The following is a 15,333-nucleotide window of genomic DNA, read 5'->3' as shown; positions in this document are numbered from 1 at the left end:
CCAGCTCTGATCACTCTGATCAAGTGAACCATATATTAACAAATATTTTGGAAACTCCACTTGACTTTATGGGAGTCAAACTATAACTAACAATTTCCTTTAAGGTGCTTAAGATTCTGGTAGAAGTAGTCATGGATGGAGTAGGTGACCGAAATGGAGAGACAGCCGAAGGATTAAAGGGAAAACTGCAGGCCCTCTTTGGCAGAGTGACTTCTCGAGTGACAAGTGATGGAGAAATCTGGAGATTATATGCCAAGCTTTACGAAAATGGGCAGAATGAGAACTACGAAGACATAGAAAAGGTAAATCTTAATGGCAGAATATGCTTCTCATATCAGAAAAGATGCATGTGTGTTTTCATGTTGATATTAAGGTTTTGGATATAACCTTTGTGAGAATATTGGTTCATGAAATATCCTTTGCTTGAATTTCACATTCCATTAGCAACTCTTTATTTGGCAACTTGATTAGCAAGGCTACTTATTTTAAAGATTGATAAAAAAGAGAAAAACAATTAAGGGAGCAGTGAGATAAAATAACAGACTTTTCCCTCTTGCAATGAAAAACACACATTCAGGCAGAGATGAATTTAATAATTACTTGCGATTCCAGACTTGCTTAAGATAATTATTCATTTAGATGTACTCATCACAGAATCACAGAATTTATTAGACATAGGGAATGGTCTCTTTGGTTTTTTTAATGTTTCATTCTAGCGTTCTGTTAAATATTACTTTGAAGCAATATGTCTTCTGCAGAATGATTTAAACATTTCAGTCTTCCTTTGGCATTCCAACAGCCGAATCATTATCTCAATGCAGCAGCCTTTGGCGGAAGAGAATGTTTCCAATTATTAAACTGTTACCATTTAGTATAAGGCGAATAGAAGTCCAAAGTATGGGATCATTTATTAAGCTGTTCAATGACGTCAGTCTGATCCTTTAGCATTACCGACACGTAACTATTGTACTACAGCTGTACCTTTTTACTGATGAGTGTGTGAGACACTCTTCCTCCATATATGGAGAGAACTGAGAAAACTATAGGAAAAAAGAACAAAGATAAGAAAGTTGAGTGAGAAGCAGACATGTGCGTAGAACGAGATGTTTAGCAGAATGCAGAAAATGGAAAGGACATATATAATATATAACATTAGAAATGCTAGGTAGATATGGGAGTCCTGTGTGGGAGATGAACAAGAGATTAATCAAGAAAAAGAAAAAGACAAGGAAGGTTTGTATGTGTTTTACTATACTTTTTTTCCCCAAATTCTTTCTTCACTTGTATTATTTAGTCTCCCTTACAATCATTTTATATTCCCTTTGCCTTTTCATTTCTTTTCTTTTCTTTCCTTGTGGGGGCAGGGGAGTACATGCCACCAGGAAAGGATTTTTGTCCCCTCTCCATGTAATTTCTTATCTCCTGGTGGCAATCATGCAAATTTATTGTCCCGATTTTAGGCAAACATTGGGTGGTTACAATCTGAAAGGCAAAATAAAATTGTTCACTATTCCAATCAGGTTCTCTTTCAAACTGTAGAGCTTCTCCCTCTTCATCACGTAGTAAATAAAGTTACTAGGTGGCATTTTTTGCACCAAGGCTTAATCTAGAAACTCAGTATATTTTCTCTGTAATTTCACTTTCCCTCCCATTTTAAATGCAGTCCTAGGCTACATTTGAGACAGAAGAATTGCCATTGGAAGAGACTTCCCCATGTAAGAGAGGAAATAATAAATTTTCTGCTTGTGGCCTGTATCCAATGTTACACAAGTGAACTTCTACTGATAAAATAATTTTTCCATTGTTCTCTCCCTACCCGACCACTGTATCCTCCAATATCCACTAAATCAACTCCAGAAATCTCCCAACCATCTGGAGAAGATTTAGGTATATGTGCAAACAGCAGGAGAACTCATCCATTTTGTTGCCAGATGTTGTTCCTGCAGTGGACAGACATAATGGTTTATAGTTTTATCTTTCTTATAACTGATTAGCATTCATTTTATGGTTCTCTTAGTGAGAGATGTTCAATCAGCGGCTTGATAAGGATTTGTAAGATTTTTTATTTGTAAATTAATTTTTATTTTTGCATTGAAATTTGATGGACTAAATGGTCTATTTCAACTCTTTGGTTCCCCAAACCCTTCTCCTTCAGGTGTATAATTTTAGAACTGCAACACTGTCAAAATATTGTTTCATGATCATGGATTTATACTGGGCAATACTTTCCTAAATATTGATGAAATCATTGACCCAGACAATGTATATCATGCAATCCTTTTTCTGAATTCTTGGGGGCCCATTATGCAGAACATGGGTGTCGATTTCATTGAGGGCCGTAACAGAGTTGTGTTTGACCTTGGGGGCCGGGGTGGGCGTGACCAGGGTGGGTGTAGCCAGGTCAACATCACTCATATCGGAGGTGCCTGTGGAGCCCCGAGCACTCTGCCAGCAAAAATGGGCTTCCAATCTCTGTTTTCAGATGCGATGGCCTCCTGCAACCCTCTGCCAGTGAAAACGGAGCTCACTGGCAGATGCACTGTGGGTCGGTTCTTCACAGTTTCCAGGGCGGCCCTGCAGGCTAGATCTAAGCACCCCATGGGCCTTGAGTTTGACATCCCTGATGTAGAACAACAAAGAGTTCATCCTTGATTTGTGAAAATATTTTACTTAGGACTATTTTAGTTTATTTTACTTTATTGTCATTGCACCTCGTACAATGAAATTCAATGCCATCTTCAGTGTACATTATAGCTATAAAAATAAAACACAAACATACATCCTTCACATTCTATACAATTGAATTGAAAACAAATTTTGACGTTTGTGCAGAACATAAAGAACAGAATTAGTAGTAAACCCCCATAATCTGCAGTGAAAATGTAGACTCCACCTTAACAAAAAGTAGACATCATAAAAGTTGACATTGGCCATGTGCCCATTACATAAAAATAACAGATTGCAAATCTTGAGCATGAATTCTCATAATTACCATTTGAGATTGAAATTTGTAAGTTTTTCTTTATTTTCTTTCTTTATTTTTCTTTATCCATTCTTGCTATATTAACTGGATGAGAAACAGATTGGGAATGGAAACAAAGTTCATTTCCATCTTATATAAATATGTCACCTAGAAACATTCAATAGTACATCAGATAGTAAGCTTGAATCTATTGAAGGGGTGTTTTGTAATAAAAGAACAAAGTTTTATTCTTGATTTCTTGCATAGAAACTACATTATGTTTTAATGTTCTATCAATTGAACTGTCTCCCTGCCTTTCTGTTCGCGAGCATTCAATAATGCCATTGCTTTACTGACGCTATTGACAATATGATTAGCTTTCAGTACTACCATACAGCCTAGGTTTGGATACAGCAATAAAAATATTATAATAGATTATACAGGTGGTAGTCGGGTTATGTAAAGTGACAGTAGTTCAGAGACTATTCCAACTTGCAGTGGTGCTGGACAGAGGACTTATAACTGGTCCTTAGAATTCCATTGCAGCATCCCTGTGATCACATGATCGCCATCCAGGCACCCAGTTTATGATTATGACATCACAATGATCTGTGGTTGTCTGATTGGGATTTCCAACATTCCCTCCCACAAGCAAAGTCAATGAGAAACATGACAGGAAGTCAGAAGTTATGATCATGTGATGTCCTTACTTAATGACCCACACCAGGAGTGTCAAACTCAAGGCCCGGGGCTGGATCTGGCTCATGGGGCCGCCCTGGGAACAGTGGCCCGCGATGCCTCTGCCAGTGAAAACAGAAGCCCCCACGGTCCTCCCGAGCTCCATTTTCTCTGGCAGAGGGTTGCAGGACGCCATCGCAGCTGAAAATGGAGCTCAGGAGTCTGTTTTCTCTGGCAGAGTGCTCTAGCCACCAAAACAAGTGACGTCAAGTTGGCCACGCCTACCCTGGCACGCTGCCCCCCAAGGTCAAACACAACCCTGATCCAGCCCTCAATGAATTTGAGTTTGCTACCCTGACCCGCACAGTCAAAACTTAATGCTGGCAACCAGAACTGCTAAAATTGTTATTGCTAAGTGATGCAGTCATGTAACCTTATTCTAGCCTTCTTTTCATATATACATTCTGTGAAATAAAACCAAAAGAATTATTAAGATGTTTAATAATTTAAAATAGTCATTTCTATTTATTTCAGAAATAGAGATCCTCAAATTAGTAAATCACAAACTTGATTCCCTAACGGTACCTTCACTGAATAAATGTTTTTTTAATTTTAATTTTCTTTTTGTTGTAGCCCTTACATTGCCCAGAAAAACGTTAGAAGGCTTTCTAAAGCAGCAATGAATAAAGCAAGATGAAGAAATAGTGAAAAAGTTGAAATATGCACATTTGTTCTTGTGATGTGATGTTGATCAAATATTATAGCATTTTTATCCACTGCCAAAGAAAACCAATGGCTAAACCATGGGCTTTCCATTGAGGCTATCTATTTTGGCTTCATCATGCTCAGTTTTTTTTTTTCCAAATTGCATAAATCTCACATAAATAACTCCAATTTCTCACTTCAGGACTCAAGATTTAAGATGAATCTCTTGGTATTGATATAAAAGAAGCATTAAACTCTGAATGTAAGGTGATGTTTGCAGCATTCAAAATACTGTGGAACTTAAAGAATTCCTTAAGTCAGTGTTTCTCAACCTTGATCATTTTAAGCAGTACGGACTTCAAGTCCCAGAATTGTGCTGCGCTGGCTGAAGAGCACAATTGGGAGTTGAAGTCCACATACTTAAAGTGGCCAAGGTTGAGAAATACTGCTTAAGTTGTCTGATTCTTTTACAATAGAACAGGGAGTAGAAATACCTGTACCAACAGGTAATGAAATATCATTCTTCTTTTGTTTGGCCATTGGCTATGCCATATGGGACTGATGGCCAATGGAGTCCATCAAAATAAAATAAATAAAAACAATATATTGCAGCATACAGCATTAAGGAAAACATAATAACCAAATTATAAAGTGAGCTTGACAACATTTGATAGTCAGGGGCATACGTAACATTTAAGATCACAAGGGTCACCGTGGGCAGGACAAGGATGCAAATGTGGCCTTTTTCCTTGTTTTAGACATGTTTTTAAACCTAGTTAAGTCTATTGCAGATCCTTTGCTGCAGTTTTCATATTGCTTCCTTCATTAACATAATGAGATATAATTCTATCAATTTTCAGCCATGGTGAACACAAAGAAGAGCTTGAAGGCTGTAAATTTCTCCCCTCCCCTTGTTACATATCATTTTTTAATGGCAGATGTTTAAAAAGTAGATTAAATTCACAGCCCTAAAATCATAATTTTAAAAAATGTGACAGAATGTAAAGGGCTAACCACTTTATATATTTATGAGATGGTCTGGATGAAGATCTCAATGAAGATTCTTAAGGTTTCAATAGATCTGTGGGGTAGATTGGTTTTGCAACTGAAAGCGGTTTTAAGGATTAAAGCCAGTGCTTTGAATTGAACTCAGAAAGGGCATAATTTTACTGCCACGATCTGATCTCATTTTCCATATCCATTAATAATCATACAGCTATATTTTGTAATAGATACATTCTCTGGACTATTTGCAGTCTTTCCAAGAGACATTTATAACTTTCTAAAATCAGTCTCTCATCACCTCGGTAACATAAGGCACAAGAGAAAAGACAGGAAGAGATAAGTGGTCATTCAGAACCCCTGGACCGTATCTTCAGGCACCAATGATTGAAAACATGTAATAAAACAGGAGCAGACATTGTTCTGGAAGTCTCTGCTATCACTGTTATTTTCAGAGAGGATCTGAGTGACTTGCAAACATGTCGCAATGAGATATCAAAGATTCCATGAATCGTTCACTAGATCCAATTCCAAAAGTGTCTGAATTGCTCATAAAAATATTACACAATAAGAAGGGGAAGGGGAATCCTCCTTTGTCACCAAAATAATGAGCTCTGATGGGTGTTTGTTTATACACATCCTGAATATTTTACCTGAATTCAAACATTCTGTCATCTAGCTTCATGTTGGTAACATAACTCTTCCTCCTCATCTGTGTCACGCCATGCGGCTGTTTCTCATAGAGATCCATCCCAGCCTGCCTAATCCTCCCCCAAGTGACATCCTCCGTGGTGATTTGAAAATTCCATTTCAAGAGTCAAAGTCATATGTCATTTTATGTTTCTTAAGACAGGGAAGCATCTGGAGGGTTGGTTTATTTTTGCCACTCGGTCTGTTTCTGTATTTAGTTGAGCATCAAACTGTGTCAATTGAAAGTGTGAAATGGCTCTGTGGCTTACATCATAATGCTGTAAGTTCTTGTTTTGTTTAATTTTGTTCTGTTTTGCTTTGATGTAAGATTGTGTCACTGTTTGCTTTTCCAATGCCTGTATCCTGATTGCCATCATCTCCATCTCTCAAATATTGATGGCATGTAGAGTATCAGGAAATGGAATTCATGGGCTACATTAAGTTATCACAATATGTGACATTTCTAATGAATAAGCTGGCTGTGCACATTGCCCAGTTGCTCCCACTTGGCTCTTCCTGCCAGCAGATACAGCTGACATGTTCCAACCATGGTATGTTTAGCAGTATGCACGAAGTGGGGACTCTTAATTTGTTTCTTCCTTAAGTCAAAAGCCATATGTTGTGACTTCATCTTAGCTTATGAAATTGCTTGTTAGGAAAGATACAAGCCATAGTTTTCTGTTCATACTTAAGGCTAAAGAAATAAAATAAGAGACTCATTTGGGTATGTCAGCAGTCACATTCCAGATGGGAACTGCCAGGCTAAAACTGAACAAGTTGGTATTCTTAATCCCCAGTGTGAAGAACATGAAGTCATTTCACAGTGGAAAATTCTTTCTCAGGAATTTTCTGGGGAGCCAAAGGAATTTTTAAATGTCCCTATGAGCAGGAGTCAAGAAGAATTTATCTAGGTTCTGAAAAATGTAACATACTTTTATACTTTAAAGCAGGGGTGTCAAACTGGTGGCCCACAGACTGGATGCGTCATGCACAGGCCACACTCAGCAAAGGCAAAAAATATTGCGATATGTCACGTGATGTGATCGAGTTTGACACCCGTGCCTTAAAGTATGCAAACCAGATCACAATAGTACAAAAACTACTTACCAGTTTAGTTAGTTTAATGTCTAATGTGCACAACCAAGTCAATTTCCCTCATGTTCAAGTTGCTGTCGTGTTTTCAGTTATGGAAAGAAGAGAGCTTTTTCCCAAGGTTATTAATGCCCTAATCCACCCCTTTTTTCATAATTAAATTAATAGTGATCGCTTCATCAGTTAACCTGAGGACCGGGTGTAAAAATCAAGTTCCCTTTATTGGTATTGAAATTCCTCATATTTAACTTAGATGAATGAGTAGGAGGTCTAATATTGAGAGTAAGATAAAATTATCCCTGTTCACACTTTCTGCGTCTTGCATAATATATATGTCTTTTTCTGATCTCCCCTTTGCCCACTTTCTTTCTAAGTTAATCCCCATAGCAGATATAACCTTTTGCTGTAAACATTTCTTTTTTTAGTTTGTGAAGCAGAGTAATCGGAACAGCATGCTATTCAATTAATTATGAGAAAACTAACATAAACCAGCAGTGATATCAAATACCAAATTCTGTTGTGTATAATAGATTGCCAAAATTGAAAACATTATCGAGAAGGCTTTGAAATTTTTTTTAGCATAGAGACTAAATGTTTGGATTTGGAAAATTGCTAGACTTATTTTATTGTTGTTCTTTTATTTATTATTTTATTTGTTTAACTTATATGCTGCCCATCTTGCCAAAGGCGACTTTCTTCATTTGTGCTTTTGCTTAGTTTTAGACCCTTCTCTTAAATTTCTACTCATCTTTAAAGTCCAAATTGCTCTTTCCAAATTGCAAAATTAATTCAGAGTAAAATTGGCACCTTATTTAGGCGTACAATGGCTCTAATTATGAAAATACAAGTGCTTTTTTACTTTCAGATGCATTTAAATACAATGACCCAGCAAAATATGGGTCACATGCATCTGTCTAGACAGATTTTTTTTAACTTAAAAATTGTCTCTTAACCATATGCTACTTATATGTCTGTCATACTTGAGAGAGAAAAAACAACTAAAACATCTGTGTTACAGCTGCAAAGAAAGAGACTGCTTTAAAGCTGAAGAACTTTATAATAAAGTATTATCAGTTAATATGCTTTATAGAAGGGGATTGGCATGTATGCGTAAAACTAACGCAACTTTACTTTTAAGTGCATGGTACCTCTATCATTGCAGGCATTGCAGTATCTCACCAAAGCATACAAATATGAAATCCAATCAGGTGACTGGGACAAAGATACTTCCTCTTTTAAGAAAGTAGCCAGAGATGCTCTAGAGCTTGCACATGGTATGTCCTATATGAAAATGTTGATATAAGTCACAGCTGATTACCTATTTCTGAAGTACTTTTTATCGAAACAATAAGCAATGGATATAGCAGTCCATACACCTGAATATAAGTTCCAGGGAAATAGTTGAGGGAAGGGGAACTGAGATGTGGCAACTGTCTGAAGTAAAAAAAAAATGTCAGTGATTAGAAGCTTAGCAGATCTGCTAAACCTTTTGTTATATTGCCATCAAAACCTCATTATTTTCTCTATGTAGTCAACATAAGTTGTGCTTGATTCAGTCAGGTTTACCTGTTTTTTTTTCTACCATTGCAGAAAGTAAGCAATAACGAAAAGGTTGAAATTAAAAGTTGATTCCAGGCCTCAAAAAGTTGAGAAAGCAGTTCTTGTTATTAGAAACAGAAGATACAGTGGGGGGGATGGATAAAATATGTTTTTATTACAGCATGCTGAATCAAAGCATTAAATCATTATTATTATTTTCCTTTTTTCCTTTTTTTTACTTAGGCCCTTCACAGTTTCTAGAGTTTGCTGAGGTTTTAGACACTGAAATCTAGTGTGATCACAGAGCTAAACGTTGGGATATTGACATCACAGCATAGGGATTTTGATACATATATGTTTCAATGTCAGTTCCAAAAGTCATTTTTAAAAAGGGGGGGAATAATGAACTTAGAAGATTCTCGTGTTTCTAGGGCACAAGCTAGAAGTTTAAATGTCCATCTGATTCTGAAAATTATGACATTACATTTGGTTTTCTCTTCTCATATATAAGATTGTATATAAAACATAATGCCATGATGTAACATGATAGTCATGAGTCCTGATAAAGCAGATAAGTGGACATCATGATTACAGATGCCTCTGATGACACTTCCAACCATTGGATGCCATTGATGTGCATTAAGAGTGGAGAAGGACAAAACATTAGGCTACCCTACAGTGAATGAAATGGTAGATGATATAGAGCAGCCATAAAAAATTGGATAGTCAAAGCTACTTAGAATTGGGTGCCATCACCTTCAGCCTTTCTAACTTTGAAATATTGAGAACAAAATGAAATAATCTCTTTCTTGGTTCAAGATGTCAGAGGTCCTACAATAATCAAAATGTCCATAACCCCATTAAATGGAAAATAGAAAGCACATTGCTTGTATCTTATTTTATATTCTGTATCTGAATGGGTGTGTGCAAAAAGCAAACAATTAAAAATCCCAAACACCTTCTAGAAGAGGGAGCATGGAAATGTGCACCTCTGAGCTCTCTTGAGACACAGTGGATGGATGGAGGAAGGAAAGGGAAAGGAAGCAGAGGTGGGATTCTACCAGTTCGCACCTATTCACTAGAACCGGTTGTTAAGATTCTAAGCAGTTCGGAGAACCAGTTGTTAGAAGAAATTACTGGCCTAATCCTGTAAGGAAGGCAGGAAGGAAACATTCTGGTGTTGCTTACAGAAACTGCCTCTCTGTTAACCCTTATTACATTTTTGGTAGGACTAGACTTCCTGTCTCTGGAACGTCTCTGGAGTTTTTTCCCCCTCCTTTGCTAGTACTTTGCTTGTGTGGAGTGACCATTCAAAGTTACAATGGCGCTGAAAAAAGTGACTTATGACCTTTTTTCACACTTACGACTGTTGCAGCATCTCCACAGTCATAAGAGGCCAAGCGAGGAGATGGTGCCTCAAAGTGAGTGATATTGAGTTGGCCACACCCAGCCAATAAGATGACCACCAAGCCACATCCACCCAGTCACATGACCACCAAGCCACGCCCACAGAACCAGTTGTTAAAAAAATTGATTCCCACCCCTGAAAGGAAGGGAGATTAGTTTTACCCCATAGCAGAGCTAGACATTAACAATCTCAGGTCTTGAACACATTTGACATTGGATTCTAAGTTTAACTAGCTAAGAGTAAAAACCAACATGGGGTGAGAAGAACAATGAAGAATTGTGAAAGAGGACATAGCTGACTGGAAGAATATCATGGAGTATTCCACACAGAAACATTTGCTTGAAGATTCCAGTACTGTGATACTGACACTTAGGTAGCCAAAATAGCATCATTTACAAACAACAGAGAAGTATTAACTGGCATGATAGTTGGTACATTTTGTTAAAAGACAGGAAATACATTTTGAGAGCAATCAATGTTGGCCGATAGATCACAGAAGAGGACAGGGCTAGCTGGAATTTTGAATAGGATCATTGCAATGTTTCATTGCAAGCATTCTAATTGTATGCATTATTAAATAAGATATATGAAAAACAATTCTTACAAGTCAGCAACATAGGCTGCAGCCTTAAATGACATCACAAAGTTCTACATTCCAGTTATACTTCTGGACTACATGTGAAGTCAACATATTTTGGAGGGAACAAAATTAATGCTGTAATGGCAGTAATTCCCTTTGTAATAACAATTGCAGACTATTGCCTTATATTTAATGTTTATCCTTTTAATGAATTAGGAAACTTTTTCTCCCCGTATTGAAGTAACAGAGCTGAGTAGTCATTTATAACAGCCATGCTATTATTGTGATAGTCACACAACTTTGTTTTGCCTTTTAAAATTCCAGTTGCAATGAAATGTAGCAAAATGAAAACTAATTACCAAGAAGCCTTGCCAATACTCTCTTCTGCCCGACTCAACTTGCGCAGTTTGGTTGCCAAAGCAAAGGTAAGGCTGATGGACTTCATTAAAGGGTTTTCTGGAACACAGAGAGAGGTTTATCCATGAGCTACAGCTGATGTTTGCAAGATTTATTGGTTTTGTTAATTTCACTTTCCTCAACTCTGGCACCCCAGATACTTTAAGAATATGAATCCCAGGATTTCTAATCAGATGGCCAATGACTGGCTAGATGGCTAGGAAATTGGAGCTGCATTACAGCACATCTGGAGAGGAATTGTATCACCTCTTCTGTACAGTGAAAGGTGGGGTGGAGAGGTATCCCTGTTCGCAATACGGAATTGTGAGAATTGTATTGCACTCAATAGCTATAAATGCCTTTCTATTGTATGTCTTTAAAGAACAGACTGCTTCTTAAGAAAAAAATTATGACATTTTCTTCCAGTGGTACAGCAGGAATGCGGTAGTTTAACAGTTGTGAAGAGACGAGGTGGGTTCAGGAAATGGAAGGACTTGTGGCATTGTTCTCTTAGAAGCATCTTAGGATATCTCTTACTGTGGTCTCATGAGTGCAGCATCCTTGCATTTGTTCATTGGGAAGCTCATAGTTCATTCATCCCATCCATTCTTACCTACCTTTCAAATTTTATCAGCAGTAGATGCAGGTAACCTGCAATCTAAAGTTACAACAGAAGAGAAGTGACATAGTTGTCATGGTTTCTGCTCTTTCCTGTTGCTCATGTTCCTTTTTATCCACTCATCCAAGAGAATGCCTGATTCTCACTTCAGTCCCAAGTGGATGAGATATTTTCTGCCATTGATAAGGTTTACTAAAGGTTTACTAAAACAATTAATGCATACACAAGGAATTGATAAAAATGTGTAGACCCAAGACTATATGTCTAGCCTCCAGTGCCTTTGGTCCTCAGAATTCTCCTAAAGTTGTCAGCAAGGTTTTAATTGTTAGTAGGAGTGAACTAATTATTAATTTGCTATAGAACAAATCTTATTAACTATGGAAAGTACCGTATTTGCTTGCAAGCGTATAAGACGACTTTTTGCCCTGAAAAAGTGGGGGGTCGCCTTATACACCGTAAATACGTTGTCACCGGTCCAAGAGCGACGGGGCGGAGCTCCGCAACTTACGAAGCCCCTTCAAGCCCAGCCGGAGTCTCTCTTGGGAACCGGCCAAGCGACTTTAAACCGAGCGGAGGCCAGAGATAGCCGGAATTACCCTCCACACCACACACACACACACACACACACACACACACACACAGTTGGCAGCTGTCCATCCCCCACCCTTGAGTCCCGATGGCACGCACGCGGGGCTGTCACAAAGAAAGGGAGAGGAATTGAGTGCCAGCCTGAGAAAGGCAAAGCTGCCTCTCTAAAGCATTTTGGTGGCTTTGTAAGTTTGGGGGAAAGGGCGGGGTGTCAATCAAGAATTATATCCAGAATACCCCAAGTGTTACAACTTACCGTATTTGCCGGCGTATGAGATGACTTTTTTGCCCTGAAAACATGCCTCCAAGTGCGGGGGTCGCTTATACGGCGAGTATATAACAAACTCTATATTTTGAGTGGAAATGTTGGGGGCTGCCTTATACGCCGGCAAATACGGTAAATGTAATTTAATTTTGAATGTTGATGTTTGCACTGGCCTTGCTATTGTTTTTATAGCAAAACCCCTGATAAGCACTTCAAAGCTATGTGAGACCTTAAGCCTGGAAAGCAGTTTTGCACCCTCCTTTATGGAACAGATTGCTAGGCAATAAAAGTCCTAAATTTTATCCAAAGTACACCCAGAAGATTTTTTCTGCCCAAGGTTTAGCACTGAAATTTCTGAAGAATTTGTTTTGAAAGCTGATCGTACTGTACCTTGCAACGAAGTTCTGCTCTTTTCCCCCCATTTTTTTTTTTTTAGAATTTTGACACAAATGTTAGAATCTGCTTCACTTGGCTTGCAGATTGAAAACTTAACAGGTTAATATTACATAGGGAGATATTCCTCATTTGTTGCCCACAGAGGAACACCACCAGGATGCTGCCTTTGGACTGGGAGTAATCTTGTGTAGATGCCATAAAGAAATGAGATCACAGAAGTTATGGAAACAATTGTGGTTTGATTTTTTTTTTTTAATCTTGTGCCTTACTTAGCCTAAGGTTTCCCGTAAAAATTGCTTTTAACTTTCTTGTGTAGCAAAATTTTGCAGATGCTGCAAGTGATGAAATTTCCAGCGACCTCACTGAAGAAGTGGCAGAAATGGAGAATTTGATGATGGAATTGCATGAACTTAGCAACCAGCTAAGGAATCAGACTTGAGAAAAAGAAGATCCAATTTCTTGGAAAGACGGAAGGGCAAGGCTGGCACGCTTCACTAGTTGTAGCTTGTGCTGATGAACATTCAGTAAATCAAAGACCCAAAGGCATCTTTTAAATAAATATTTCTTCATACCGCACAACCATTAATATTTGCCAACAAGTTTTTCTAGTTATATTTTTTCTTTCCCAGTTATGTGTGATTTGCATTGGCTTGAATTTTATGGAACAAATTGTGCCTGTTTTTTTTTTTAAATTTAGGAATCCTTTTTTCTTTAAGATTAGATCTTTCCCGCTACAAAAGTAATTGGCTTCTGTCCATAGTTGTGTACTTTATGGCTATGAACAATTGGAGAGTTTTATTCGTGGTGGAAGTGGGAAGGAAAGGGCTATTTGATTTGATTGTGTCAACAGGAACCTGAAAATATAGAAGTGGGAATACAAAATGGAAGCAACTGTTTTCTGGGATTTTTAAAGCAAGAGGACCCAGTTGTGTTTTCCTCAGCTTATGCTTTTCAAGTGCAAGTATTAACACACAAAGTAACACTTGCCGAGAAAGTTTGTGCTAATTATTTTCAAAACACAAGTTTAGGAATATAGATGTCAACCCTGAAGCTGACCTAATTGAAGCAATTTTAGAACCCTGACAACAGGTAGTCCTCAACTTATGACCACAATTGAACCCAACATTTCTGTTACTAAGTGAGATATTTGTTAAGTGAGTTTTTCCCCATTTACATCCTTTCTTGCCACATTCGTTAAGTGAATCACTGCAGTTATTAAATTAGAAGATTGCTAAGTGAATCAGGCTTCCCCATTGAGTTAGTTTGTCAGAAGGTTGCAAAAGGTAATCACATGACCCCAGGACACTGCAACCGTCATAAATATGAGTCAGTTGCCAAGCATCTGAATTTTGGCCATGGGAATCTGATTACCATGAGGATGCTGCCATAGTCGTAAGTGTGAAAAAGGTCATAAGTCACTTTTTTCAGTGCTGGTATAATTTCGAACAGTCACTAAATGAACTATTGTAGGTCGAGGACTACCTGTACAATACCACTTATAGCTTCGTTTTCATAAGCTAGGGGTATGTGTGTGAGAATGCAAGCACAGACCCAGCAACATCAGTATCAGCAGCTTTGCCTGAATACTAGCTTTGTATCTTCAGTCATCTAAAAATGGAAGATAAGATCTCCTTTGTTAGATTGGTCCATCACACTAAGCTTTATTATACACTGCTCAAAAAAATAAAGGGAACACAAAAATAAGACATCCTAGATCTGAATGAATGAAATATTCTTATTAAATACTTCCTTCATTACATAGTTGAATGTGCTGACAACAAAATCACACAAAAATTATCAATGGAAATCAAATTTAGCAACCCATGGAGGTCTGGATTTGGAGTTACACTCAAAATTAAAGTGGAAAAAAACACTACAGGCTGATCCAACTTTGATGTAACGTCCTTAAAACAAGTCAGAATGAGGCTCAGTAGTGTGTGTGGCCTCCACGTGCCTGTATGACCCCCCCTACGATGCCTGGGCATGCTCCTGATGAGGTGGCGGATGGTCTCCTGAGGGATCTCGTCCCACACCTGGACTAAAGCATCCCCCAACTCCTGGACAGTCTGTGGTGCAATGTGGCATTGGTGGATGGAGCGAGACATGGTGTCCCAGATGTGCTCAATTGGATTCAGGTCTGGGGAATGGGTGAGCCAGTCCATAGCATCAATGCCTTCGTCTTGCAGGAACTGCTGACACACTCCAGCCACATGAGGTCTAGCATTGTTGTGCATTAGGAGGAACCCAGGGCCAACCGCACCAGCATATGGTCTCACAAGGGGTCTGAGGATCTCATCTCGGTACCTAATGGCAGTCAGGCTACCTCTGGCGAGCACATGGAGGGCTGTGCGGCCCCCTAAAGAAATGCCACCCCACACCATTATTGACCCACTGCCAAACCGGTCATGCTGGA

At 38.4% G+C, this 15,333-nt stretch overlaps 1 protein-coding gene across 1 annotated transcript in view; it reads left to right on the top strand.

Annotated features, from left to right (window-relative positions):
- Window positions 1-13,506, top strand: part of TTC27 (tetratricopeptide repeat domain 27) — an 89,181-nt gene extending 75,675 nt beyond the window's left edge. The window contains exons 17-20 of the mRNA XM_026680783.2: window positions 105-302; window positions 8,292-8,403; window positions 10,981-11,081; window positions 13,237-13,506. Of these exons, the coding sequence (XP_026536568.1) occupies window positions 105-302; window positions 8,292-8,403; window positions 10,981-11,081; window positions 13,237-13,359 (534 nt within the window). The 3' untranslated portion in view covers window positions 13,360-13,506. The remainder of the gene's footprint in view (window positions 1-104; window positions 303-8,291; window positions 8,404-10,980; window positions 11,082-13,236) is intronic.
- Window positions 13,507-15,333: the final 1,827 nt, after the last annotated feature.

Source organism: Notechis scutatus, chromosome 1, assembly GCF_049901735.1.
Source record: "Notechis scutatus isolate UNSWTSFEM ecotype Mainland chromosome 1, rNotScu1.2, whole genome shotgun sequence".
Lineage (NCBI taxonomy): Eukaryota > Metazoa > Chordata > Lepidosauria > Squamata > Elapidae > Notechis > Notechis scutatus.
Note: the sequence above shows the minus strand (reverse complement) of the source record. Positions and strands in the feature narration are given on the sequence as shown.